Source organism: Meles meles, chromosome 1, assembly GCF_922984935.1.
Source record: "Meles meles chromosome 1, mMelMel3.1 paternal haplotype, whole genome shotgun sequence".
In the NCBI taxonomy this organism is placed as follows: domain Eukaryota; kingdom Metazoa; phylum Chordata; class Mammalia; order Carnivora; family Mustelidae; genus Meles; species Meles meles.
In genome coordinates, this window is record NC_060066.1 from 121,003,169 (window position 1) to 121,018,208 (window position 15,040).

Below are 15,040 nucleotides of genomic sequence, written 5' to 3' on the forward strand. Positions count from 1 at the left end.
ATGGAACCAGGAGAGAGCTCTCAGGGCGAGACCCACACCCTGCGCCCTCGCTGAGCGGGTGTTAGGTTTCCTTTTCTTTCTTTCCTTCTCTCCTTAATTTCTCTCCAGTCATTGCTCACACTTAGATCAGGCCTTAAAGCGGGGTAAGTAGGATGACACAGCCCTGAGGCCCATCAGACAGGACAGGGGTCAGGAGTCGGGGGAAGATTCCCAAAGATGGAAATGAAACTGAGGGGCTGCTCGCTGAACCCTAGCAGTGTGGCGTGGGGGCTAAGGGTGTCTGTCCTGGAGTCATAGACACCTGATTCATGTCTCAGAGCCACGGCTCAGTGACCTCAGGCAGGTTGCTTCCCCTGTCTCTGCCGCAGTTTTCTTTCCCCCGAAATGGTACTGATGTAGAAACTAGCTTGCAGAGCTGTCAGGATCGAGTTTCCCGCTGGGCTAGAGGTGCTTAGCACACAGTAGGCACCTGTTACCAATTAGCACGTTATTCATTCTCCCCCAAGAGCTTTTCTCTGTCCATGACTTTCATTTTAACAAAGGAGGGTAGGGAAAGTGTAGAGGTGTTACCAGATGGATGTCCGTTGTGCTCCTGTTGACATGAGGACCGGATGTAGCCAGAAGAAGAAACAGAGCCTTGCAGAGCTGGGCAAGGGAGGCTTCCAGAAGGCGTGTGGAGCAGGGACTGGGGGACAGTTTGCCGAAGGCAGTAGGAAAGGCTGTGAGGGCCGTGCCAGGGCAAGTAAGGAGTCAGGTACACTGGGAGGCAGAAAAGGCAAGCCAAACCTGCTGATCGGGCTCTTAGAGAAGCAGCCAGAAGCTAAGCTCGAGGCTGGGAGTCACACAGACTTTCACAGGGAAGCAGAGCAGAGAAACCATCATTTGTGGAGTGCCTGCCGGGGACTAAACTCTTCCCATGAACAACGAAGTAGCCTCACTTTGCAGACGAGGACACAGAGGTCCAGAGACTTGAATTAATTCACCTAGAACTCCAAAACACCCAGACCATGCTCAGGCTAGGACACTAAGAGGCTAGCTTCTAGAAGCCCTAGACTAAACAAGTTCTGCTTTATAGTCATCTGTCATCCCCAGAGCTCAATACGGTCACTGTCCTCCTGGACTGCCCCTGCGGCTCTGACTAGGCCCCCAGTTTTAAACCATACCCAGCAGACTAGCCTGATGAAATGCAGAATTCCACAGAGCTGGACCCTGTAGGCTCTCAGAACTTCCATCGGAAGCTACAGGCCTCGAGAGGAAGGGTCTCAGCAAGGAGGGCCCAGCAGAAGTCTCCCTGGGACTGGAGCCCCTGGGCATCTAGGCTCTGTGTCTGGGGCACTCTGGGCTCAAGGAATCACTGTTTGGAACTGAGATTTGGACAGAGATCTGGAGATCAGAACTCCCAGGGGCAGGGAGCTGTCATGGGGCTCCCAAGAGCACCCTGGACCCTCTTAGATCCACCGTCTGAGCAGAGGGCAGATCGGGCTTCCCACGCACTTTCTTCCAAAAGCAAAGGACATCCGCCTCTGCCCACTCCGTGGTGCCAGGCAGGGCACCAGAAGCTACACTCCTAATTTCTGAGCCCCGTGGACCAGTGGGCTCTGTTGAGGTCTGTGAGGGGACCGGCTCTTCCCCAGGGCAGCTGCCCGCCCTGGGGTGTGGGGGGAGCCCAGAGGGCCGACTCCGCAGTTCTGCCCCTTCCTGTGGCTCCTTGGCAGGAAACCAGCCGCGAGTTTCAGCCACACTGCGGGCCATACCTGCTGCATTCCCTTGCGAAGCCGGAGCTTTGGCTGGGTAAGAGAGAGCTGGGGAGGCAGAGCAGGAGGAGGGGGCGAGCCGGCGCGAGAGAGGGTCTGCCGATTGTGTCTGGCCGCATCGTAATAATGGCAACACATCTCCCGCGGGGGCCGGAGCCCTCCTCGGGCTTGGGATAGCGCCTATCGATTGTTTCCTCCTCGCCTACTTCATTATGTTGGCAGGAGCCGCTCAGGACCTCCCCTCAACTTCTGTCCCCGGTTCCCCGGCCCCGGCGGCACCCAGCTGAGCTCTCCACGAGGTTCTGGTTAGTAAGCTGGGCTCTGCCAAAGCATGGGTGTTCTCTTCGTAGGGTGGGGGCCCAGGCCCGGGGGGCCCAACTCAGCGGCCACCTGCTCGCTCTGGTCCCCGCCGGCCCCTTTAATTCGAGTTCGCAGCCGGGCCAGGTGCGGCGCTGCGTGGCGCGGTGCGGCGCGGTGCGGCTGCGGGCGGCGGCCGGGCGCTCCGTACGCGCCGCCCGCGGGACTGCAGAGCCGGCTCCCGGCTGGCCGCCCGCACCCCTGCCGCCCGCCGCCCGCCGCCGCCGTTCCGCCGGCCCTAGCGGTCACCCAGGAACATGGAGGCCCCGGGTGCCCAACAGGAAGGGTAAATCGGTGTCGGGGCGTGGGGCTGCGCGTGCCGCTTCCCTTGCTCGGGCTGCGGCGCGTGGAGGGGCTGCGGGGCACCGGGCGGCGCAGCCTGCAGCGCGGCAGGCTCCGGCTGAGACCCAGCCGGGAGAAGGGGGCTGGCGCCCTGCGGAGGGAGAGGGCACGGAACAGGCTCGGGACCCTTGGGCTGCGCACGGCGCGGGCGGAGGGCGCAGCGAGGCGCTGGCGGGTGATGGGAAATGCAGCTGACGGCAGAACCGGGTCCGGTGAATAGCGCCGAACCACTTGGGACGCCGGCCTGCATCCCCCTCTTCGGCTCCGATTCAAAACCGCTTTGCGGCGGAGCAGGGCTTTTCCGCTTCCCCGGGGCTGTGCGCTGCGGCGGAGCCCAGGCGCTTAGGAGGAATCGGGGATCTGGGGCAGCACCCTCCTCCCCAACCCCAGAGTTCGGGCTCCCGGGTTTTTGTTGGGGTGTGGGGGTGGAGGAGATGGGCCCCCAAGGGCGAGAGAGCCGGGCTGCCCTCGGGCCCGCGGCGGCCGGGCAGGAAGGGGTTAAGGCGGCGCTTGCCCGCGGCGGCCAGCTGCTGGTGGGTCCGGTCCGCCGACGCGGAACCGAGCGCGGAGTGCGCCTGGTGGAATCCCGGCCGGAGTCGGGGCGATGGGGAGAGGACCCGGACCCCTCCCCGCCTTGCGGCCGGCGGGATTGGGCCGGCAGGGGGCCAGCCCGGAAGCCGGCTTCCTCCAGGCTCCCCCTCTCGCGGCTGCTGAGCCGCCTGCAGCCAGGGTGGCCGAGCGTTTGTTCTGCGCTCCCTGCGGAGGAGATGTGAGGGTTTTTCTCTTGGGGAAGAAATCGGTGGTCGAGCCCCTGCCCAAATCACATGCCACCCTGCTCAGAGGGAAGCCTCCACCCCAGGGATCCCCGGAGGAGAGTAAGTCTTGGGACCAAGCCAGCCAGCTTTTGTAGAGTCGACCTTTCCGTGTGAGGAGTCTTCCTAGAAGGGCTCCGAAGGAGTGTGCGTCTGGGAGGTTGCTGGGGAGGGTGTCTTCCTCCTCCGGGACCCTGCCGGGGTCAGAGCGTCTAGTCGGCTGCAGTGCAGGAAGCCCTCCCCTAGGGAGTTGCCGCGTCCTGACCTGGGGGCTGGAGGTCTTTGCCCAGCGTCCCTCCTGAGGGCTGCTGGGGACCAAGGGAGATCTGGCTCAGCCCTGGAAGGCCCCTGGAGGAGACAGGCCCAGCCCAGCCTGAAGGCTCCTTGCCTGGGAGAAATTGCTTCCAGCTGATGGAAGCCTGCCCAGAGGAGGCGGGGAGGCTGAGGGGTGGTTCTCAGGTGTGACACCAGCATGGAAGGTGGGCATGGAAGGAAAGCCACAAGAGCCCTTCTAAATCTTAGCACCTGCCACCCGAAAGCCCTGGTTCCACCTTGCTGCTGTTTTTTCCAGGCAACGTCACACCTCCTGAGGACAGCCAGGAGGACTCCGGCATCTGCTGAGCTTCGCATCTTGCATCCTTCCTTCCAAAGGCTCCAGACCCAAGCTCCACGTCCTCGAGTCCCACGTGCCCCCTGGCCAGACGCTCCACGGCCCCTCCCCGCCAGCCCAGTTCTGGAGCTCACCTCTAGGACCTGGAGCCTGCCCTTCTGCCCAGAATGACTCACCATTATTTCTTGCTCAAGTGAGAAGACGTGATGGGCAGTCGGGCTGCCTATTTGTGTATCTAGGATTCCCACGGTATCTGATCAGCTCTTCGAGGAAGAGAGCTTCTGGTTCCTGCCTTGCCAGGTAAATCAATCTATTTTTAATAACAGCCATGTGTAGAGTCACCAGAGGAGGGGCAGTGAGGGAGACCCAAGCCCAAGATCCACCCCTGTGAATACCTCCCTGGGGGCAGGTATTCGGAGACATTCCTCCAAGCCAGGAGAGGACTCACTTTCAGCCTCTAGTATGGGGGTTGTGCTCCTTGAAGCCTGTGCCCTGCAGAGGGGGCCTGTACCAGCTCTCTTCCCCCAGGGCAGGGCCATCTGGAACTTTCTAGAGAGACTGGCACCTGCTTGCCTCTGATCCCCAGCCAGGTTATAAGGTGAAAGTAAGTTTTTTTATTTTGTTTTGGTTTGGTTTGGTTTGGTTTGGTTTTGGTGGTGGTGGTGGTGGTGTTTCTGAGCTCTTGGCTCAAAGATAGGAGACAAGGAGCAGTAACGCAGGTCAGGCTGCCGGTGGGGAGGGGTCTCATGCCCTTAACTGCCTCTGTCTTTCAGCCAAGGGAGGCTGTCTCTCTGGTCCTCAGAGAGCCCTCGGGGCTCTCCTGCAGGAATCCAGGCCAATGCTTCTGTGTTTCCTGGGGCCGTAAGCAGCACCCTGAGTTCCCTGCTGCCGGGCAGCTGGAAGGCAGAGTGTGAGGCCCTTCTCTCAGCCCCCATTATGACAGTGGCCACCGGAGAGCCAGCGGACGAGGCCGCCGCCCTCCCCGGGCACCCGCAGGACACCTACGACCCCGAGGCCGACCACGAGTGCTGTGAGAGGGTGGTCATCAACATCTCGGGGCTGCGCTTTGAGACCCAGCTCAAGACCTTAGCCCAGTTTCCAGAGACCCTCTTAGGGGACCCAAAGAAGCGGATGAGGTATTTTGACCCCCTCCGAAATGAGTACTTTTTCGATCGGAACCGGCCCAGCTTTGACGCCATTTTGTACTATTACCAGTCGGGTGGCCGCTTGAGACGGCCCGTGAACGTGCCCTTGGACATCTTCTCTGAAGAAATTCGGTTTTATGAGCTGGGAGAAGAAGCGATGGAGATGTTTCGGGAAGACGAAGGCTACATCAAGGAGGAAGAGCGTCCTCTGCCCGAAAATGAGTTTCAGAGGCAGGTGTGGCTTCTCTTTGAATACCCAGAGAGCTCAGGGCCTGCTAGGATTATAGCTATCGTATCCGTCATGGTCATCTTGATTTCCATCGTCAGCTTCTGCCTAGAGACCCTGCCCATCTTCCGGGATGAGAACGAGGACATGCATGGGAGCGGGATGACTTTCCACACTTACTCCAACAGCACCATCGGGTACCAGCAGTCGACCTCCTTCACTGACCCTTTCTTCATTGTCGAGACTCTTTGCATCATCTGGTTCTCGTTCGAATTCTTGGTGCGGTTCTTTGCCTGCCCCAGCAAAGCCGGCTTCTTCACCAACATCATGAACATCATTGACATTGTGGCCATCATCCCCTACTTCATCACCCTGGGGACAGAGCTGGCCGAGAAGCCAGAGGACGCCCAGCAAGGCCAGCAGGCCATGTCGCTGGCCATCCTCCGTGTCATCCGGTTGGTAAGAGTCTTTAGGATTTTCAAGTTGTCTCGACACTCCAAAGGTCTCCAGATCCTAGGGCAGACCCTCAAAGCCAGCATGAGAGAATTGGGCCTCCTGATATTCTTCCTCTTCATCGGGGTCATCCTTTTCTCTAGTGCTGTCTATTTTGCAGAGGCCGATGAGCGAGAGTCCCAGTTTCCCAGCATCCCGGATGCCTTCTGGTGGGCAGTCGTCTCCATGACAACTGTAGGCTATGGAGACATGGTTCCAACTACCATTGGGGGAAAGATCGTGGGGTCCCTCTGTGCAATTGCAGGTGTGTTAACCATTGCCTTACCAGTCCCCGTCATAGTGTCCAACTTCAACTACTTCTACCACCGGGAGACAGAGGGAGAGGAGCAGGCTCAGTACCTGCAAGTGACAAGCTGTCCAAAGATCCCATCCTCCCCTGACCTGAAGAAAAGTCGAAGTGCCTCTACCATTAGTAAGTCTGATTACATGGAGATCCAGGAGGGGGTCAACAACAGTAACGAGGACTTTAGAGAGGAAAACTTGAAAACGGCCAACTGCACTTTGGCTAATACAAACTATGTGAATATTACCAAAATGTTAACTGATGTCTGATCGAAACCTATAAACATACCCGCAGCTCCATGGAACTCCTGCAGAAACAACATAAGTAGCCTGCATTGTAGTCAGTGTGTTCTACAGTGTACATCTGGTTCTGCATGGGAAGCAGTAGTCGTGCAAGTGACTTTCGATCTTTTGATTTTTGATTTAGAACACAGAATATCTATCCCTGGCTTTCATGCAAATAAATCTTCATCACTGGCCTAGGGGTTTCCAAACAGAGGAGTCCCCTATGGAGCCAGAATTTCAGAAAGACACACTGGGGTCACCTCATAGTGGACACATAACCCGCCCCCTCGGTGTCACCTTCCTTTCTGAATTAAATGCGCACACCCTGCCCTCCTCCCTAGGAGATGCACCCCACCCTCCCCAGCCTTTGGGGCCCTGAACCCCCTGGGCCCATAGGAGCCCCACCTCCCGCTTCACAGAGGAAAACCACGGTTGCTTAGCTTGAAAGCACGGGGAATTATTCAAAAGGTCATTTCCCATTTTTGCATTGAGAAGAACACGCAGGCCTGCTGTATTGGAATTAGACTCTCTGTGTCACGGGTTGGGGTTTGTGAATTGCACTTGCCAAGTAGATGCTTCGGAGGCTTGTGTTTCGTAACGGAAAATGCTGCATTTGGTTTTTCTCTGCAGTGTGGCTGTGAGGGAACCCCAGGGGGAGGGACAGTCGGGATGACCGAACATGAGTGGTCGAGTTGCACGCTGGCTCTCAGGCCGCTGGGGAGAAGCTAACCAACCCAGGGACCTCTCGGCTTCCGATCTCTCCATTTTTGCAGGCTTCAGGGTCACAAAACGTCTGACTCCCGCGTGCCGCTGGAGTTTGCAGACATCTGCTTTCCTCGCTCCGTGCCCGCGGTGCTGACCCCTGCAGTGCGATTACCAGTAATGAGCTAGAGCTGCATGGGTGTTTGTTGCATGAATCTCGATATTTAAACCACAGGAGATAACCTATTTTCTTAGTAGCCTACACAGTATTCATATCTAGAGTATTAAGAGCCCCGGAGTGGCACTGAGCTAGGGGGTGATTTGGTTGGTTTTGGTTTTCTCTCCCCCCGCCCCAATCAGAGGACAAAAAGCCCTCAGTCAGGAGAATAAAAAAAAAAGACTGTTTGGCATGGGGAACCCCAACTTCCGGCTCCCCAGCCCACCCCATCCCTGTTCTTCCACGTGGGGGCACAGACCTTTGCAAAGCCCAGACTGGGGAGCAGGGGAAGCCACGCTCGGACACCTCAGATCACCGCACCTTACGACTGAACCTAGTTATGGGGATGACTCTCTAGCTGACCCAGGCATCTGGGCCTGAGGATAGGCGGATTTGAGGATCCAGTGTATATAAGCATATATTGAGTATCCCTCTCACGAGTTCCTCTACCTAGCTCGCTATAGAAGAAATTGCATTTGAACCTTGTATAAGCTTATGCAATATTTCTGACACAGGGCAACTTACGCATGTGTTTGACTATGTGCACTAGCGTATGTATGTATATGTACTATATGCATACATACATGTGTGTATATGATGTACACGCATACATACCTGTGTGTATGTGTCACATACATGCATACATATGCGTGTGTGTGTATGTGCACACACTTATATATATATATATACATATATACATATATATATATTCATTCTATGGAGTTCAGGTTCAGGAGCAAATCCACTGCTTGGTGGGTTGGTTGTCTGAGAGACCTAATGGGTTAACTTATCTCATCGATAAACCCACTGGGACTGGGTTTGCTGCCATTGCCTCAGACACTCCAGTCTTCATGGATTCCTAGATGTTAGAATTGTCTTTCTGCCCTCCACGTGCTGCAGCTTCAGTTCCCCGTGGCTGAAGCTTGTCTCACCCAGTGCACAAGGGCCTGTGGCCCCCACGGCTCCCGCTGCCCTGGGCCACACTCGCCCCAGGCTTCTCTCTACAGCCCATCTTGTTAATCGTCTCCTTTCTCATCTTCACCCACCCTCTTCGGGTTTTCTTGGGTTTTTCTTGTCGTCTGGCTCTGCATCAGTCACTTTAACAGCCCTTTCCCAAAAGAGCCAGAATGGATCTCCTGCTTGGAACCAGGGACCCAGTGTTGCAGGTCTAGGCTTGAAGGGGGCTTCCCTGGGGCGGAAGCCTCAGAAGTCCCGGGCCAAGGGATGGAGACGCTAGGTGACCTACACGCATCCTTTCCATGGCCAGGCTCAAACACTCTCCCCATGGCACTGGCCAACAGAGCTGCTTAAAGAAACCCAAGGCTGGACAGAAAATCATTCCCCGCCCTGGGACAGACTGAAAGGGAATGAGTGCTGTGTCGCCTGTGGGTGGAGTTCAGGCTGGCCCTGGAATGGGTTGAGGTGGGGACACCGTTGCCTCCCAGACTGGGCTTCCACTTCCCAAACACAGTGAGTTGTGTGCTTAGGCCGCCCAGCCTTGGCTCCAGCCCGAGCCTTACCATTGGCTGTTTAGCACCTACAGTTACCTAGGGGGGTGGGGCACCAGCTCAGGGTGCTAGGCCCAGGGTGCTCATTAGTTCCTGGTCACCCACATCCCCAGGGATCTGCAGGACACCCCATGCCCAGTGCGAAGCCTCTGCGCTTCTCTTCCTCTCCTTCGCGGGAGGTGGTGCTGAATTTCCAAGACATGGGGTGGGAAGGGCACAGACCTTGGGCAACAGATGGTAAAACAACCCATACCCAAGGCCTGCGTCAGTGGGGAGATCTCTTATCCCTGTGGCCTTGACCTAGGATAATAAAATACCCACAGGTGCAGGCACGATGCCTGCATGCCCACTGCAAAATAGATACCCCGTTGTCCCACACAAATACAAAACGAGCAACGCAAATGCACAGAGGCCAGTTAATGAAAAGGGCATGCACAGATGATATGTAACTACACTGGTGTCCAAAATACGCACATTCATCACGGACCGAGAACACAGCAATACAGAACAGATCACAGAAGACCTACACACACCACCCAAGGACACAACCACCACTCAGATGCAAAATGAATAAAAACCCCACGAAGGCGATGGGTCTGTATACACAGTACAGCAAGGATTCTTTACATCTTTTCTGCCCACCAAACACACACACACTCCATTTATACACACAATGCATTTACTCGCTGGAGGCACGCAACAACCGAGCACACACACCCAAACACATACACACAGCACCTACACTCAGATCGAGCTCTCTGTCCCCAAAGCTATAAATCAGCACTAACAAAAAATGAGATTTCATCACCTTTCCCCAGTCTGCATCTGTACTCCCCCAATAGCCTTCAAGAAGCCTCTTCTTCTACCCTCTTCTCTTTCTCCCACCTCCAGATTTCAGAGAGGTAACCCCTGAGGTTTAAAGCAAAAAGATGGGCTACCGCTGTTAAGCAGATCTCTGATTAAAACTGGGAATCTCGTAGGACTTCTACTTACTCACTTTTCTCCACCAGAAGTGTGGGTGTGGAAGGACCTGGGACAGCCTGCGGCCTTTTAACCCATGCCTCCTTGCCATGCCCTAGCCTTCGGAGCAAGCCCACATAGACAGCCCCCCGCCCAGGCACCCCTTCTCCCAAACCCTGGGATCTCTAGATTTGGCCCCATTCTCTTGAAAGCAGGGAAAGCTCAAGAAACTGTAGGGCCCTGAGCCCAAAACCAGAGTGAAGTTGGCCCCAATGTTCCATCAGTCCTCAGACCTCACTGCCCTTCCATCCTCAATGGCTTTGTCAAGGGTGGGTCAGAGACAGTCAAGACCACATGTAGACTCGTCTCTTCAAATGAGCCACCTTTCCTTGCATGCGACATCTCACTTGCTCTTGGGCATAAGCCCAGCGGGGTCAACTCCTGAGTCCCCTTTTTGGGGGCTCAATCCCAGCGTGCCCCTCTCCTTTGCCGGGTCTCTAACTGGATGCCCTCCCTCCTATCCAACGGCTGGGTCTTGAGGAAATGTGCGCTAATTCAGCTTCCGAGAAACACAATTAAGGATGTGAACCTCATGCCATACCAGCAAGCAACAACTGTTTAGAAGGCCCAATTTTATCCTGTATTCTAAGGCCAGATTTAAATACTTTGTAAGAGTCCCCACTGTTCTGAATGGCGCACAGAACCGCTTCTTCCCACGGGTGGGACTAGCTGAGACCTGGGTGCTCATTGGCCAAGGCGTCCCTGCAGAAGGAAGTTGGGAAGTGAAGTCAGGCATCAGCTCAGGCACGTCGGTCTTTACTCCTGTGGCCTTCCCAGATGTGTCCCTCCTGACCATGGCCACAGCTCCCCGTCCCCACGGAGGAAGCAACAGCAGCAGGGAATGGACACGAGGGGTCCAAGTTTCATGTTCAGAGCAAGACGCCCCGCCTTCCACGCGCTTCCTAGTCAAGGGAGCAATTTTCCCTTCAGCTTAAGCAGATGTCTCCATGAGCTCCAACTTTCAAGTAAGTGGGACTTTTCAGGAGGCTAAAGAGAAAGAAGTCCAGGAAAGGCAGGGAGATGATCAGGAAGAGAGGGGTCCAATTGCAGTGTAAACTTTGCAGGAGCTGAAACCTAGCTGAGGACAGAATGAAGACTCTGTGCTTCTTGAGCCTTCCGTGGTGTCTGACACACTGTCTTCCTCCCTCTCTTCTTCCCTCTGTCCCTCGCAGCTGGGCTTCTGGGGATGGCATAGGCATGTCACCGGGAGAGAAGGCTTTTGGAAGGAGCCCCCAGGGAGTGTGCCTCCACTCCATTGTCTCGATGTGGAAAGGACTCCATGAGAGCTTTATGGGCCTGCGTGCCCTTGTGGCTGCCCCAGGTGGGGAGGGTTGCAGGACTGGCTTGTCCTATCTGCTGTCCCTGGATCTCTCATTCCATCGTAGTGAAGACTTTGCCCATCTCACTTCCTCAGAGTCAGTCTAAAATACTAGTGCTAACCCATGTTGAGAGAGGGCAGTGCCACCTGAAGAGCCTCTGGCTGGCGGGTTAGTGCGGCCCACAGCAGGGGCGGAAGGAGGTGGAGGCTGACTTTCCTCAAAGGAGACTCTAGGACAGTTTGCAAATTGCATGTGAGGGTGGCACCCCAACTCCCAAGGCAGGCAGGAGGAGCACAGGCTTGGAGTGTTTTACCCAGGAGTGGGGATGGTGAGCTCTGCTCCCGCTCTGGCTCTCCTGGGGGCCGTTATCCCAACAACCTCCATCTGGGTGATGGCTACGTGGTCCGAGAGGCTGGTCCACATAGGCTGTAATGCCTGGGCTGGTCCTTGGCTACACAGTGGAGGTCCCCCAGCCTCGGCAAAGTGTCCATTGCCAGGTTCGAATGCACAATCTTAACCTCTACCATCGTTAGCCACCTGAGCCAACTAGCAGGGTGCTGGATGCTGGGAGGTGTCCTTGTGGCTAGTGGGACCATCACTGGTAGCTTTCAGAGTCTGCCCTCGTTGAAACCAGCCCCATTCCCTTGTCAAAGTCGCAAGCAGGATTCGGTTGAGGGGAAGGGCCCTCTGCAAGCTGGGCTGGGTCTCTTCCTCAAACTCATCTAGTTCACTTTTCCTTTCTTTCTGCTTCCCTTCCCACCGAAGCTCCATTCCATCTCTCCTAGTTTGTGTTTGAATTTTTTTAACGAGGAAACGTGCAATAAACTAAATAGTGACTGTTTTCTTTAGCAATAGCTATTTCAAAACCAAGTTCTCAGGACTGAAATGTGAGAGCACCGGGATTCTCAGATAATGCCCTTGGATCTGGGCGTTAGCCCCCTGTCTGTGGTTCCCTCTTCTCCCCACGTGTTCACAGGGCTCCTGGCCTCCGAGGCTCTGACCCTCCCCAGGACGGTAAACCTCGGTAGAGGTGCAACGTATGCTCGAGGAATGTCCACAGGAAGGCTTTCTTTGTCACTCTCTTTCCCATGTGTACTGTGCTCTGTCCCTGTGTGCACCTCAGTCCCTCTCTCCCTCCCACCTGCCCCTCTCCGCCAGCTCTCAAAGGGCATTCTCACAACCCATAGGCACGGCAACCTTGAGTTTGGGTGACCTCACGCCAGCGCATCTCGTTGACTCTCAGTCAATCTGGCAGGGTGTAATGGAACCCTGCAGAAAAGCACTTACCAATAGATAAGAATAAAGCATCCTGAGCCATTACAGAAGATCATTTCCATGCACTAAAAGCCATTACTTGATCCATTTGTTTCCCTCCCCCTTCCCCCAGGGAGATGGATGCTGGGGGAACGAGGCCTGGAGGTTCATACCTGGGATGGGTAGCCCGGGCAGACAAGCTGACTTGCTTTACCAAAAGGGACTCCGGGAGAGCTGTGGAGGGAAGCAAGTTACTGGGAGGAGAGGTCTACAGGGACAGAAAGTGGGTGGTTAGGGCATGGCATGGGAGCAACAAAGACCCCACCACCCACTACTGTGTGCACTTGCACAAGTATTTGCACACGTAACTGGGGGGTTCAGAAGACTCGCCCTCTCCTGAAAAAAAATCTGTAAGGTTAGATACTCAGACAGGACAATCCGGGAAGGCTGACAACCCCAGGGTCCTAGTCCACTCCTCAATCTACCTTGCTCTATACACATGTACAGCAAAACCTCAGTTAACTGACGGGGAAATCCTCAGGGAAGGGAACATCCTGATTGCTTTACAATTAGGGTGGTTTGAGTGGGAATGGGACATCATGTCTGGGTTCAACCTTTGCTATTGAAAAACAAAACAAAACAAAACAAAAACCCACTTCCCAAGTAGGTTAGTATAAACTTTCCTGCCTTAGCAAGTAGAGTGTTTGAAGACGACAGAAGACCTTGCGTGGCTCAGGGTCAACACTGTAAACCTCAGTGCTCATCGTACAGAAGTACAGACGGAGGAGACCAAAGAGATAGGCTGAATGTACGCCGGCCGCAAGGCTTACCGGAGGTTGGCCGTTTGGGCACATGATGGTTCATCAGATAATGCCCTTGCTGTCATTTGCCTCTTTCTACGGAAAGTAGAGTAAGAGAACGTAATGCCTGCGTTAATCGCGGTTTGGGTTCGTGGGTCCTGAGTTATCAGAGGTTTCCCATATATACATATACCTGTGTATATATGTGTATAGTGTATGTATATACGTATACCGTTGTTTCAGAAATTATACAGTGACCGACCCCCTTAGCTTCGCTAAATGTGGAATAAATTTGGCAATCCGAGGAATAAACTGCATTTATTTGAATTTTTAAATGACCTTTCTTTGCATTCTTAACCCCCTCTCCAGTTCAGTTCTCTTGCTTCTACGGAGGTACCTCTCTAGAAGGCTGTTCTTTCATAACAGACGATCGATTGGGCTCGAGGATTACCTCTCTCCTCTCTCTCCCAGGTGGCTGCCTGACTCAGGGATAAAAGGGAAGTTGGATCTAAGGGCCAGGTGCTTTATCCTTTGTTCTGTCTGCCCTGGTTGGCTATAACCTCATCACTGAAGCCAAAAAAGCTATTCCAAATTTTGGTTCCGGTCGGGGTGGGGGGGATGGGCGCATGAGAGTAGGAGGGGGGAGGATGGAAAGCTTGAAGACATCTCCAGGCCCAGGACTATTCTGTTAGGCTTTCTCTTTGTCATGGGTGGTGTCCTAGGCTTGAATTTCAGGAGAGCTCCAAGTAAAGCTTCTGATGAACTAGAGACCACCTCTGCCCTGGGGAAGGCAAGATGTGTGATAACCAATGAAAGCAACCAGCCTACCCTATTATTGTCCTGACCGAAGGTAGCTTGTGGGTCTGGGCAGGAGAGCAGCTCAAAGGCACTGGCCTCTGGAGAAGCAGCTATCTCCGAGCTGCACCGCACTCTCACTCTCCATCTTCCCCAGCAGCGAGCTCCCTGCTCACGTCCTGCATGCGACTCTGTGCAGTCCACCTGGACGAGGGTGGGAGGGATTCCTCACTGCTGTCCGGGGTAACTGGGGCACTGCAGGGGTGCCTGTTACCTCCCACCACCCGCGGCGGCCCTCCAGCGTCGCCAAGCTGGCTGGGACCCGGTGGGAGAAGCCCGTTACCCAGACTTAGCATGAGCAGCAGTCAAACTGGGGCAGCCGAGGCTGCCTGTCTGGATGGCCGCTTCTGACACTGCATGAACCTCGGCGTGGAAAGAGATAGAACTCTTTGCTCCTCTGCACTCCTAAAATAGTCAGATATGTTCCAGATGAGTTTGCAGCTGAGAACTCCCTGCATCGTTCCCGTGACGGATGCACGGGCAGGTGTGGTTACGTAATAACGTGGACAGCTGCTGCATCATCTAGATAATTGAGGGCAGCGTAGACGCGGCTGTGTGCTAGGACCTTCGGTAGCTACCCAGAGGACTCAGTCCTGTGTTTCTTCTCAGCCCTCGGGAGAGGCTCGAAGCCCTGCTTCTCCCTAAAAAGGATTCCCTAGACACTGGCTGCCTTGTTTGTACAAGGCCTGCTAGAGAGAGAGAGGCAGAGCTGGGAGGAAGGGAATATCCAGCGGCCCACTTTGCTTCCAAGCCCTTTCCATGTCTGCGGCGGACGTTACTGCCTTTTCGCTTGTGAAGTACAGGGCAAGGATCGTGCCCTGCCAGGTAGAGCTGCGAAGGAGCAAAGAGCCGCAGGCTAGGACACGGGGGAGAAGAGCAGGAGCGGCTCCAGCTGGCGTTGGCGAGGGTGAACATTGGCTCCGGAGGGTCTGAACACGCTCTGTGCCTGCCCCAGTTCCGCCTTCACGTGGGATCTGGCGACCCAGTTTCCTTTTGTTGTCGTGCTTGGATGATTCCTTCATTTGAAGGGCCCCAGGAA

General features: G+C 55.2%; 1 protein-coding gene across 3 annotated transcripts; it reads left to right on the plus strand.

Annotated features, from left to right (window-relative positions):
- The first annotated feature begins 1,673 nt into the window (after positions 1–1,673).
- Positions 1,674–7,450, plus strand: KCNA2 (potassium voltage-gated channel subfamily A member 2). 3 transcript variants are annotated; one of them, XM_045978139.1, is made up of 3 exons: positions 1,674–1,791; positions 3,837–4,175; positions 4,649–7,450. In XM_045978139.1, exon 3 carries the CDS (start codon positions 4,812–4,814, stop codon positions 6,309–6,311), a length of 1,500 nt encoding a protein of 499 aa, XP_045834095.1. In that variant the 5' UTR covers positions 1,674–1,791; positions 3,837–4,175; positions 4,649–4,811; the 3' UTR covers positions 6,312–7,450. The 3 variants fall into 3 exon arrangements, with proteins under 3 accessions (XP_045834095.1, XP_045834076.1, XP_045834085.1); XM_045978120.1 differs by lacking the exon at positions 1,674–1,791 and adding an exon at positions 2,259–2,397; XM_045978129.1 differs by lacking the exon at positions 1,674–1,791 and adding an exon at positions 3,179–3,328.
- Positions 7,451–15,040: the final 7,590 nt, after the last annotated feature.

Bases quoted from the DNA above. Each gene is read 5' to 3' on its own strand.
- KCNA2 (XM_045978139.1), top strand. From the start codon at position 4,812: ATGACAGTGGCCACCGGAGAGCCAGCGGACGAGGCCGCCGCCCTCCCC.